Source organism: Anabas testudineus, chromosome 9 (assembly GCF_900324465.2).
Source record: "Anabas testudineus chromosome 9, fAnaTes1.2, whole genome shotgun sequence".
Lineage (NCBI taxonomy): Eukaryota > Metazoa > Chordata > Actinopteri > Anabantiformes > Anabantidae > Anabas > Anabas testudineus.
This window is the reverse complement of record NC_046618.1, coordinates 7471648-7485335: the sequence shown is the minus strand read 5'-3', so window position 1 is coordinate 7485335 and position 13688 is coordinate 7471648. Positions and strand designations below refer to the sequence as shown.

The 13688-nt window shown below is 39.2% G+C and overlaps 1 protein-coding gene across 2 annotated transcripts; it reads left to right on the top strand.

The window, feature by feature from the left end:
* Positions 1–286: 286 nt before the first annotated feature.
* elmod3 (ELMO/CED-12 domain containing 3) lies at positions 287–10842 on the top strand. 2 transcript variants are annotated; one of them, XM_026343659.1, is made up of 13 exons: positions 287–367; positions 1580–2388; positions 3125–3196; positions 3285–3359; positions 3444–3513; positions 3801–3863; positions 3957–4045; positions 4629–4749; positions 4879–5001; positions 5201–5331; positions 5663–5739; positions 6275–6402; positions 6855–10842. In XM_026343659.1, exons 2-13 carry the CDS (start codon positions 2287–2289, stop codon positions 7103–7105), a joined length of 1302 nt encoding a protein of 433 aa, XP_026199444.1. In that variant the 5' UTR covers positions 287–367; positions 1580–2286; the 3' UTR covers positions 7106–10842. The 2 variants fall into 2 exon arrangements, with proteins under 2 accessions (XP_026199444.1, XP_026199443.1); XM_026343658.1 differs by having other exon boundaries at positions 4626–4749.
* Positions 10843–13688: the final 2846 nt, after the last annotated feature.

Sequence of the window (13688 nt, the reverse complement as noted above, 5' to 3'; positions counted from 1 at the left end):
TGTACACATCAAACACTGTTTAAGCTTTTCTGGGGGGTTTAAGTCAAAAGAAAAACATCTTTGCATTTGTGCTTTCATAATGAAAATGTTAATAAATGTTCTGAAATAAACACTTTTTACTGTATTTTTCTCTTACAAAGAAGAATATAAGAGGGATTTCTTGCTTATAAGAGGTGTCTCTGCATAAAAAATGAGATCACAGGTTCCTTTTTACCAAGAACATACAATTTGTACAAGAGAGAACGATGACGTAATGAAGCTGAAGTTGACGGGAAACCACAATTCCCAAGATGCATTTGGAATAACCGTGGCCACTGGACGGGGGAAGGGAAGCTGAGATTGGAGGGAGAAACAATCAGAAACTCAGGTACTTTTAAAATGCTTCACAGCACATAATGTATTCGGACAGCCCACAGTACGCAATGTATTGTAGCGTATTTAATACACCTTAAAGATAAAAGCAAATGTATCCTTGTTTTGCTGTCGTATTTTGGCACAGGCTCCATCCCCGTTACAGTTCAATAGAGCTACGGCTAGCCCGTTAGTTAGCCTGACAGCTGGCTTTTCTTGTGTTAGCTCAACTACTTTATTGCAGTTGATATTCAAGACATAAATCGTTTAGGCGTTTGTCGCATAATAAGCCTGAGTTTCTGGGAATTTATGTCGGCGTTGCATTCTCGGTTTGTAATAAAGCTGTTGCTGCGTCTTTATGCCTGCGGGGTTGCTAGCTGACATATTGCTAGCTTGTTGGTTGCTACCTAGCTGACGTTAGGATGCTGTTGTAGCTGTCAAAGCGGCGAAATGTTGTGAGGTAGGAGGCAGAACATGATGGTCTTGTGTAATATATTTGGGGATTTTTGTCACGACATTGTGTTTGTCAAGCTTGACTTACACGTTTTAAAAGGTATTTTCTACCTTTGTGTCATTTAGATTGTGGCAGAGGAGGTAACGTTCAAATTAACAATATGAATGTTCATGCATTTAAACGTCGAAGTGAAAGTACCTACATATCAAAAAGGAAAAGTATTCAACGCAGAAACATGACCACTGTAAGTGTGTTACTATTGTGTTATTGAGTCAATATTAATGCACATTTTGCATTTAGTTGATTGAGACTTGTATTGCTGTGTAGTTCAGTGCATCAAAGTTCATTTTAATGTCATTAGTAAATATATTTAATACTCAAAGTACATACACCTTAAATTTATGATGCCCTTAAAAAGCACTGTTGTAATTGATAACATTATAAATGACATCATTCCATGTAGGTGAGAAAGTTTCAGGGACCTGGTAGTCTAAATGCTGATGTGCTGGTATAGCTTACTGCCACGCTAAACAGAACTAAGACATTGTTAACAAAATGTGTTTCTCCTGCTCTTTTCCGGCTATGACACATCAAAATTTGTGAAAAATATAACCTTAAACTACATTCAATTTTGACGTGATTAAATCCATATTTCTATCAGTATTAGCCATTTTTGTGATTTTTTTCACATCACTGCGTGGGTACATAAAATCAAGACAAAGATTGATTTGTGTGTTGCTAATAACCAAATGTTTATTAACCTTTTGGGTCTAGTTTTCAGATATTGTGTACATATGACCATCCCCCCTCCTCAGGACTCGAGCCATACAAGAACTCCATCCATGACCCACATCTTGCTGGACACCTGCAGTTCTTACTTTGGACATGTGCAACTGTTTTATGTGAGGCTGAAGACATAAAACAGCTTTGATGCAAGTAAATTAAACTGCAGCTGTACCTGTACCTTGGGTGCATACTGGATTTTTCTCGAGTGCCAAACTAATGAAGTGTCTCGGGAAGGGAGAGCCCAGCCCTGAAAAGCAATGCCATCATCCAGCTTCTGTGTACATCTGAAGGGGCTGAGGAGTGGACCCACTGGCCGAGCAGATCTGTGGAGGAGAGGAAGGAGGCAGGTTTCTGGGAAACTTGCGTGTTGATGGCTAGCCTTTTCCTTGAGTCAGCTCTTGTAAACGGATACCTGCACATTCCTCTCTTAAGCTTTGCAGTAGCTAGTAAAAACAGGCTACCATCAATAACCACACAGTTATCACTGTTCCACAGATACAGTGAACATGGTGTGTGCAACGTGGATTTGTGTCACCAGTGACAGTTTTATGAAATTATACTGGTGACTGTGGGTCCTGAGCTCTCTATGTACATGAGGAAAAATGAGAAAAGCATAGATACTTGCAGTTACTACAAAATGTGCACTACAGAAACCATGGTGATCCTTGCATCAGCTCCTCAGCCCATCTTAGTCCATGACTTTAAAAGCCTTTAGAGACCAGGATCAGGAACCCACTCGCCAGCCGACATACTCATATGCAATGGAAGAGAACATTGATGTCACATCCTGCTCTGAGGTAACGTTATCTCACCTTGACTCTAAAAGGTTTTATCTGTTTAATGTTGTTCCAGTGTTTGGGTTTACAGCATTTTAACCATTAAAACAGAAAGTAACACCTGCTGTATTGCTCAACAAAGTGGAAGTAGGTACCATCTCTACCACTGTTGCCATATTGATATCGTGACCCTCAGGGATAATGTTCCCTTTCTGTTCTGCACTCTTATTGATGTTAAATAATCAAATGTTCATTTGTTTAAGCAGTTCTGTCACACATGTTTAACTTAAGGCCTAAGGTCAACAGATATCCCAGTGCCTGAGCTGTAATCACTGGTCTGGCTTGCTGGGCATGTTGCCATGGTGGCAGCTGACAGGGCATTTCCTTTATCCCTGCCTTGGTTTTCTAGCCGTAACATTACCTCCTGCTCTGTGGCCTCTATCATTGGATATTGCTGTATTTGTAAACAGTTGGATGAGTATGTCCCCTGCTTCACTGGATACAGTGCAACAGGACAGAGACAGTTTTCCTCAAAGGAAGTGCACCCTTAATTACTTTATTCTTACTTTATTCTTACACATGTTGTACTGTACTTATCTCTTGTTGTACTCATCAGTTTGAAATGCTATTATATCTGAATAAAATGAGGCATGCTGTGATATTGAAATACTTGTCTTAAAAGGAGTGAAAGTTGCATTATTTCTGACACTGTGTACATGTCTGAAACATCTGTTGTGTGTTGCTACTCTTCTGTTAGGACCTGAACGGTGTGTCCCGTGAATGTAAACCATTAGAGGAGATCATCAGTGGGCACTCCAACCATAAGCCTGTGAGTATACGTACAATTCTTTCTCATTAATTTGATTCTTTTTGCGTTCTGGGCTTTTATTTAGAAATTGCAACTTTTGTCTTCACAGTTCATGAATGGACTCATTATTGGTCATGATGTTAAAGACCACACAAATGGCAGCACACCACTCAGATCCCTGCCGGTAATTACATTTCTTTTTTACTATCTTACTTTAAACATGACCCTTATTTCATTTAAGAGAATTCATTATCTAATTATTGTCCAGATTTCAGCACTGAAGCAGAATGGCCTTCTGCAGACCCTGGCAGCTGGAGGGGACCAGCCTAAGGCTGCAGGTAACATACGCATACTGTCACACAATCTCTCCTTTGTCTGACATCCTCTTCCCACAGGAATATGTGAATGTATCCAAGATACCGGGCATTTGTTTCAGGTAAAGCCTCCCATAGGATTGAAGGTTACCTGCTTAGAGGAAATGTGTGGTCTCTGTGGAGCTCTGGATGATGCAAGTCTGTTATACAGGAGGGATTTATAATAAATGACAATAAACTGGTGGAGTATCAACCAGTGCAACATTGTTCATTGGACCAGTAGACGATCATCTTTGTTTTTCTCTTTACAGAGGAAAATGTGGAGTTGGAAAAGGCCAGGCAGGAGTGGGAGGCTCTGGAGAATGTCCAACCAGGTTGGAATTATCCAGCTGTTTCATCTGTTTGCATTAAAGAGGACTTTTTTGTACAGCTGTCTTAAAAGAATAACTGTATTTAATATCTCCCAGCTCTCACTGAGGACTTGACCCCAACCTCACTCATTTCCTTCAACGAAGCCCTGCAGTACTTCCAGACCACAGACCTCGGGGACTTCCTAGTAAGAAAACACTGCATCCTAAAAATTCTCTGTTAAAGGCAGTTTTTGAAATAATCTCAGATCTCAAATAAAAGCAGTGAACGATCTGCAGGAACAAATAAGTTGTTCTGACTAGTAGTGGCTATATATTGTGAATTCAGCATAATGTACATTTCTGCATTGTTAATTCTATTGGTGAAACTATTCCCACACCTTGAGTTTGATGATATATTAAAAGCTGTTATGATACTAGAAGGGATAAATAAAAAAAAATTGTAGAAAAGATGGAGGAAGTGTTGAGTGGAGACATCAAAAACAGAAAAGAAAAACAAATCAGAAACAATTGAAATTCCATGTCATTTTCTCAAAGCATGTCCTGTGTTTCTCATTAGTCATTAGATATAAAGAATTTATAATATGCAGGCGGTTTTCAGCAGTGAACACAGTGGGGGAAAAATGTCATTAGAGTATTTGCTTTTGCTCAGTTTAGTAAGAAAATAAAGCATATTAAAATTAAAATTGAGATACTAACGAAATACTATTTTATGATGGCTCCAACTATTATTTTAAAGTGATTTATTTTTGCCGCACTCGCCTCTAGAAGAACATCCAGCCAACTATTCGCAGGACAGGTCTTGCAGCAATCACACACTTCCTCTTTGGACCTCCACGACTGCACAGGGAACTCCTGGAGGAGAGGGATCTCGTCTTTGCCATCGCACAGTGTAAGTGTGTGCTTGCTAGTCCTGTTTGTCTAAATATCCTGCCAGGTATAAAACTCATGTTTCCAATGAACTGTGTGTGCGTGTGCGTGTGCGTGTGTGTGTGTGTGTGTTTTCGTTCGTGTTCTATAGGCCCAGTTGACAACAGCCAGACAGTCCACATGCGTGTCCTCCAGACCATTTATAAAAGGCTGATTGGCAGCAAACTTGACTGTCCTCGTTTTGGACCACACTGGGAAAATATCGGCTTTCAGGGTAAAAGACCTATATATCCCATTAATTAATCAAAATAATTCAAACAATGTAATAATTAATAAAAAAGGAAGGTTCCACTTGCCTCTAAGCAACAGAGTTTTGCTTTAATGAGTACTTCCAAAACAAGTCTGTATCCACTATTAGTGAATGTATTTATACCTAACAAGGAAATTCTGTTGGTTTGTTGTTTGTTCTGCAGGTACAGACCCTGCCACTGACCTTCGTGGCACTGGTTTCCTTGGACTGATGCATGCTCTGTACTTTGTGATGGATCCAGAGACTTTGCCACTGGCTAGAGACATCTACAAGTTATCACAACATGCTACACAGGTATCACCATATCATAAAAGACCCCCCTTTAAGGCAGTTTGCTCAAGCCAAAGTCAAAAAATGGATGAATGCGTGAATTTTTGTTTTTATGCTTATGTTCATTATAGCCAACTCATTCAGGAATCTCATTTAAGACAGTTTCAGACACTCCAGGTGTGCTGTTTTGATTTCTATCCTTCCAGCAGAGGCTACTAGAGCAAAAAAAGAATTCCTTTAGAAAGGCCATATATAAAATTGGCTACAAGACAAATTTGTTTCAGGATTTGTTTTTCTGGTCTTGGGAATTGTTTCTTGTTGACCTAAGTTTCTATCTGTAATTTCTTTGGTTTAGAACTTTCCATTCAGTGTGATGTCAATCAACATGACCCGCATCGCCCTGCAAGTACTCAGAGAGGAAGCCTTGTCCAAGTGAGTCATTGTTTCTTTTTTCTTTTTCTTATTTTTAATATATCTATTTATCTGTTTTTATTTAAGGTGTTAAGCTACAAACTCTGAGAAGATGACTGAAAAAAAACTGTTCAGTTCTAACATATAGATTTTTATGGCATAATCTACATCAGCCAAATTAAAACACAACGTTGAAATATTATATAATTCACGTTGATGTCATTGGTGTATGCTATACTACTACATTTAAGGTAGTACAACACTGACTGGGACTGCATTGTCACATTCTGTTGTGTTGGGCTGGGGACCAGGCTGTCTTTAATGTCTCACTCCGCCTCTGTCTATTTATGGTCAATAAAAATATTTACATTTTTTTGAAGATTCCCAATATCTGGGCCTCAAGACCTTTTTTCAAGGGTCATGTTAAGCTATTCCTTTATTGGCATGCATAAATACTCTTGTGGCATTACATGCAAAACAGAATTGCTGCTAAACAAAGTCCTAGAGGAAACACTTGTCATTTCTGTTACATTAACACTCAGTTTGGTCACACCAGGGAATGCAATCGTCGTCAGCAAGTGGTGGGTGTTCTGAATGAGTTCTATGTTGCTACGTATTTGCATCTGTATCAACTGTGGAAGACCCAACAGAAGACCATTGCTGACTCTGGCTTTGTACTTAAAGGTAAAGATAATGGCACATTTTAATTATTACTAAGCACTTTGAAATCAACTTTGTTGACTTTGTTCAGTCATTTGTACTGAGAAGATTGTTTTAGTGAAGTGAGAGTTGATTCTTAAAACAGATAATGATGTAGATCATGGAGCCACTCCCTCATTGTTGTTTTGCAGAGATAATATAATGTTAATGTGTAAAGCAATGAGCTTAGTAGGCAATTTTGTCAATTGATTTAACTATTTTCTTGGCCCCTAGCCTTTTGCCATCTTTATGTTTACTGGTAAACCGTTATGTGAGTGATATTAATCTTGTCTAACTAACTCTAGGAAAGCAAAGTGCATTTCCCAAAATTCTTAACCTCTTTCTTTAAAACAAATCCTTCTGCTCTGGATGCAGAAATAGTGAAAAACAGTTTTTCATGCTAACATGAGTTTCAATGTTCTCTACTAACCCTACAGAAGTGGAGCTGTTTGCCAAAAAGAACCCCAAGCAGATGCTGCGTCGACTAGAGGTCTTCCTAAAAGAAAGGCAGGTGGGTGGGATCCCGCGTGGGATGTCCCCAGACCCTCAGGCCCAACAGCCTTCTCCCAGCATGGGGGATCGAGAGGCCAGAGCCGGGACAGGACAGGGAACCAAGGGAAAGGAGATGCACTTCACAGGAGTGTGTGATCTACCACCAGACATGGAGGGGGAGGCCAGACTGATCTAAGCTAGACTACTAGCTTAGATCAGCACTAGGCAGCACTAGGCAGCACTAGGCGTGTGCGTGTGTGTGTGCGTGTGTGTGTGCGTGCGTGTGTGTGCGTGCGTGTGTGTGTGTGTGTGTGTGTGTGCGTGTGTGTGCGTGTGTAAGCAATCCTGTTTGTGAGTATATGTATTAGTGTATGTGCAAGTGGCTTACTCAAAGAGCTAGAAGAAGAAACCCCACCAGACCCAGATCTAGGACCTGCTATTTGAACCTGTTAGAACACTTCAACTCCTTCCACTGATGCTGGGGTGCTGCACTTTGATCAGATTACACTTGGGGGTCTTTCAGAGTTAGAATTACATTTTTTTTTTTATTAATTTATTTTTTTAAACAGAGAAAATAGAACAGTGAAACATAAAGACTTAATGCAGGTCAGAAACACAAGATGTCACCAAAACAACAACAAAATGTTTTCACTTTTTTTGGATTCAGTAGTCAAAACAATAACTGCCAAATTCTTATGGTTAAACTCTACATGCCTACAAGTCTAAAATGTCCACATGTTCCCACAATCTCTCAGTCAGGCTACTTTATGTTAGCATTGCAGAAGGTGGAACACAGCATGGAGTGGCTTATTCAAAGGGTTGGCTGTCTGAACTTCAAAGATGCTGCTCCATCACACAAAGTATGCTAATGACCCATAATACAACTGAAGAGAAGCATTGTTAGGCATATTGTTAAATGCTCTGTTAACTTTATGATGACTGGAAAAACAAACCAGTTTTAAGTCTCTCTCAGCATGAGTGCCGAGGAGCAGATAGAAAACACAAAAGGTTACAGAATAGTTCGAGGGCGGAGCAGTAATAACTAGTCGACACTGTTCTCCAATCTTCAGTAGACTTTGAATGCAGCTTGCTTTAAAGGTCTAATCACGTTGCGTACTTTATTAGTGTAAATGAAATATACGTCACATGAAAGACAAACAAGAATGGGCAGTGTGTCCAGATTGTGGAGGCATAACCAGTTGCCATGGGTGTCATAGCTAGATGTCCAGAGCTCCCACTTAATATGGGAGAATATATTTTAAATAATTTAAAAAATATATATTTTAGTCCTTTTAAATATGGGACAACGTACAGTGGTATAAAAGCACTTCAGAATTTTATTAAACTGATAGCTGAGTGACTACAGAAAAGATTTTTAACACTGTTGAACATTCAACAGAACATCGGAAAGTCCTCTGACTCCTCAACATTTCATAGTCGAAGTTAACGAGATACTTTTGAGTCTGTCTGCTTGGATTGGTCCCGGCTAAAGTAAAGGTCTGCTTTGAGCTTTCTCTACATTCCGTTACGAAGCAGGTGATTGTAATTTTTTTGACCAGTTAAAAAAATATTCCTCTGTGCGTGTGTGTGTGTGTGTGTGTGGCTGTCATTGTGAGGAATTTTCAACCATTGGACTGAGAACATTTTTACAAAATGAGGACATTTTAGTCGGTCCTCACAATGAGAAGGAGAGAATTTTGGGGGTAAAGACAAGATTTTAGGGTAAAGTTTAGGGTGAGGCCATTGGTTGTGATGGTTAGGGTTAGGGTAAGGCAGCACACATGATAAATAAAAAACTGATAAAGAGTAGATTAACGGCCTCACAATGACTGCCATACAAAATGTGTGTGTGTGTGTGTGCGCGTGCGCATATGTGGTGAAATGAATGAGCTGATACTGATGAAGGGTGCCTCTCCTAGTAGATGTATGGTACAGTATGCAATCCCAGCTATTACTCAATGATAATCAAAACGATAGTGCTGTGTGACGATAGATATCGTTCCTAACTTCAGGGTTCGTGCGAGTGTGAGTGTGTGATTGTGTGTTTGTGTGTGTGTGTGTGTGTCTCTTTTGACAGGAACTGACTACAGATGGGGTGCTTTCCTCTGCACACAATAAGCCAGCTTTACTAAGTACTTGATCCATCAACCTGCAAAGACAGTACTTTTGTCAGTGAAAAATGGTACCTACATTAACTTTTACAATATTTATCCTAAAACCAACACATTTTTTGATTTGTGTTTGTTAAAAAAAACAGATGTTGGTTTTGGACACAGCTGGTTTCAGCGGCTCTGTGGCCTGGAATGGGTAGAGCTCCTCAGCAAAGCTGGTTCCTGCTTTGTGCCAATGTGAAACCTTCTCCCATCGTCGTAGTCTAAATCTGTAGCATGTTCAGGTAGCACTAGTACTGTAGCATCCTATAGCCTCCTCTTCGTAAAGCTTGTTGATGTCACGTCTCAGTTACAGTCCGTAGTGTCAATGAGTGCGCAAACTGTTAATACTATAGCACCTTCATTTCATGTTTTCATTAAACTTCCTTCAGTAAGCACACGTTTAGGGGGCACAGTGTGTGTTTTGGAGAGACATGGGTTAGGCTAGACATGTTTTTGTGTCCGACAGTAAAATTGGTGCCTACATCCAGTTGACAATTAAATTCACATTTAGTCATTTTGCAGACTTACAAGTGAGGTACAAGGCAAAGGCAGGGTAAGAGTAAGGAGGTGGGGTAGAGTGCTGGTTCGTCCTTGCGTCCTTTGTTTCTTTTGTTTGAGCCACCGATTTTTTCCATTCATGTAACATGGTGAACAGTTGATACGACCCCTAAAACATGCAGACCTACTGGCTTTATGAGAAAACACAGTATGCACAGGCATGTACATTTTCAGTGTCAGCATTTTCCTCAGATAATTATTCTTTGCCATCTCCATTCGTCAGAGTAGAACTTCAAATTTGAGCCGGTGTAGTTTTGCCAATTGTTTGCAAGTGTTCTGATTGATGAGGAGAATTTGCACTGTTGTAGATATATGATAGTATGTGTGATGTATGCAAGAGGAAACAGGCCATCTTCAATAGCCATATTGTTCACTGTCACCCACCTCATGAAATAGGCTTCATGGAGTTAGATTCACCTCCTCATTGAAAAAATTGCACCACAGATATGCTCTCACATTTAGTTTTATTCAATATTAAACTGAGGAGCAGTACAGTGTATGTAAATCAGGACGTTTGTACATAGAGAATTAATGATTGTAACTGTATGATTGTCTGTAGGGCATTATACTGAAACACATTGCTTACCTCAAGACTCGAGACAAATCTCTCCTTTCACTCTCCTGATGTTTGTTTGGCCTCTCAGTCAGAACCTTTTTTTTTTCTTTGTACCTAGACCTTTTCTCATACCAATTGGAAATGTTATGTAATGTATATTCAACACCTGAAGCACTACATAATCGCAAACTAACACGAAAGCTGGTCAATGTTATGTATATTCTATTTAAAGACACATTTATCGTCACTATATACACATGCTCTGATGCACATCTGCAGCTAAATAAATCCTTTTTAAACCAATCTGTAATTGGCTGATGTTTAACATTAAAATTAGTTGGTTTTCTTGTGGCTTCAGTGATAGTACAGTGTACTTTTGCTGTATTTCAGTGTTTAATGTCAGGAAGACACTCAGAAACAATCTCGTCTTTACAGATACAGTCACAAACTGTTCAGTATATGATTGTAAAGATACTGGCTTGATTAGCGCTCACAATACTACGTATGCTTTGACCTTGGTATTTATTCAAGATCCAAACAAGGCCTGATTTATCCTCTCAAAGTACCAAACGTTATATTTTTCAGCGGTTGCAATAGATCATCTTTCTTATGCGTTGATCATCATTTGGAATCTTCTAATTTATGAAACATGAACCAAGGGGGGGGGGGGGGAAAAAAACGGGTTCTTGCTTCTTGCAGGATGTCGGATACTCTGAGAGGTGTGGTCTGAAGTTCTGCTTCGTACAGCAGCGGTTCGGCATCACTTCTCTCAGTATCCTGCGCTTTATATGAAGGTGTTTTACTGTTGCCGTTGTCATGTCCTTCAGAGCATTTTATGACTGTACCTTGATTGTAGAAGCCCTATTTTATACTGAGAGTTATTTCAGAATACAGTATGTGCTGTTGTACATTAAATGTATTGTATGGATAAAGCTAAATAAATGCTGTTTAAAAACAATATTTCTTGGTGAAGTCACTAAATCCGACTGACTTTTTGTTGAAGTTATGAAATGTTTACCTGGCTTGATCTTATTCCTACATAGTTTTCAATATATTTGTGCTGTATTGTAATCCTTTTTTACTGGCAGAAAATTATATGAAGGTGTCAAACTGCACAATGCCATTGTCAGTTTAAGTTGACAAAGAGCAGATGGCCTAGATATTTTATTCTTTTTTTTTTCTTTTCAAGATCTTGAAGGTTTCTCAGTACCACCTGCAGTCATTAGTGGTCCTTTAAGCCCAAGCTGACACCAAATGTCTGTTTTCAATCAATCAAATTGAAGTAATGGAAAAACATAGGAAGCAGCACATTTTAAATTTCAGAGGCTTAAAAAGATTTTTTTCTTAAACAACTAGATGATCTGGTTCTTCTCACTTCTATTTTTTAGATTTTATTATTGCTATTTTTTGAGCATTCTGAAATTGCTTTGGACTGTTAGTCCAAGCTATATTTGTATTGACATTAGCTTTTCAGTAATTCAGCCACTAGAGTGCACACTTTGGTAGATCTTCTTCTGAAATGACTACGACTGTGAGCGGTGTATCAGTCTAAAGGTGCTACTTAATTCACATGGTGTTTTCTGTATTGTAGTAGTATTGTAAAATATCACCATGTACACAACACAAATAATCAGCAAACATGTTCAGTTGCAGAAGCTAAACTTTGATCTATTTTATACATTACAATATGCTGCCACTAAATTGTCGGTGCTTTAGCTTTTAGAGCAGTGTTCGGTTACTCCTGTGAAATTTAAGCTTGATCCTTATTTACTCTCCCTTTGACTGTTTAGTTTTAAGTGAACCTAGTACGTTTTTCTGATGCTGCATCATTAGGGAGGCACACCAATATTGGCAGGCTGTGTAGACACTGTCTGTACTCCCAGATTTATACACGTTTTCAGTCTCTGCTTCATCTTTCATCAGGAAAACAAGTCACTTAAACATCGTTTAAAGCTAATTTCGACATTAGTCCACTTCAGTTGAAATATTAGCAGCTGATCAGAGAAAGGGGGATTTTGGTCGTGGTTCAATAAAGTTGGGATGTTTCCAAAGGAATCTTTGCGCTGCGTGTTTCTACATCTGTGCTAAATCAGACTCATGGCTCCATTCCCACAGCACCAGATGACTGGGCTGTGGTGTATCTGCTGAATCACAGCATAGTCAGGTCGGAAAATGATTCCAGTCAAAATCACAGTTCCATAAACAAATTTTTTTCTTCTACTGCTGCTGCTGGGCTCTCAGTGCTTGTATTAGCATTATATAATGTGCAAGCAGTCTGAGTAGAGAGCAAAGGACAAATACAATAACGACTTTCAATTACAATAATCAGGTGCCCTTTAAAGTGTTATTAATGTAGTACACTGACAGCTGCCATGTATCACATGTCCTTTTGCAGTGTTAATGCATTTGGGTACCTAGTGAAAATGAAGAGAAGAGCCGGATGGAGTTTTATAAACCTGCTTCCATTTGTACCTAGTGAGCCTGCTGGATTACAGGATTTTTCTCTCACTCTTACCCTCGACTTCCCTCCCCCAACTCTCTTCTTCTCTACTTTTTTTTCCCTCTCGCTCTCTGATGTCATTGTTTCCTGCCCAGTAGATGCAGACGCTCAGCTCGAGGCTGTGCACTTAATGCATACCGCTCTTCTTGTGCTGACCTATAGAGATTTACAGATGCACGTAAAAGTGATGTCAAGTCTGTTAAAACCAAACTCTGTAAAGTGTCCTGGTCTATGTGTAAGTGCTCAATGTGTAAGTTACTTCAAGGCTGTCTAGTGCTCATGCTCATCATATAAGCAGCCAACTGTAAGTATTAGAAGTGAATGTACATACTATGCAAACACAATGGCCCCTGACAGTGTTGTGTGCTGTATGATCTGAGATTTAATTACATTAGTTCATTATTCAGTGAATTAAAACACAGAACATTTGTTCACCACTGAAGCGACAAAACACTGTAAATTTTCACTTACACAGTTTCTCTTTAATGAAGCTAGTTCAATGCCCTGATGTCTTCAAGAATTTGTGCAAGAATTTCCAAAAATGTACTGAAATCCAGTTTCAAAACATTCTTCCCTCCACTAGATAACAGATGTTTCTTATTTTTTTCCTTAACTATTCTGTCTGTCTTACATTTACATGTTTTATGAGTCTTATGAATTGATTTCCATGCTTTAACTTGTCTTTATATATGTTTACATAGAGTTCAAAGAAAACACATTCCCGTCTAGCTCCCCTGCATGTGTCTGCGTCATTGCCAGTAAAAAGTGACTCTGCACGGCCACTGTAGCCTGAATAATCTGTTGCATTCTTCACAGTCATGTCCCCATTGATATGATTGGATTTTGCAGTGCAGCCGTGTGTGTGTGTGTGCGTGCGTGTGCTTGTCTTGTCTGCATATTATCCCAGTTTGAAACCCATTTGGAAGAAAATCATTGTTATGACTGCCAAAGTAGATTCAAGCGAACGTCAGTGCACTGTACAGTGTTTTTATTACTTAATTAACGCTTCTAC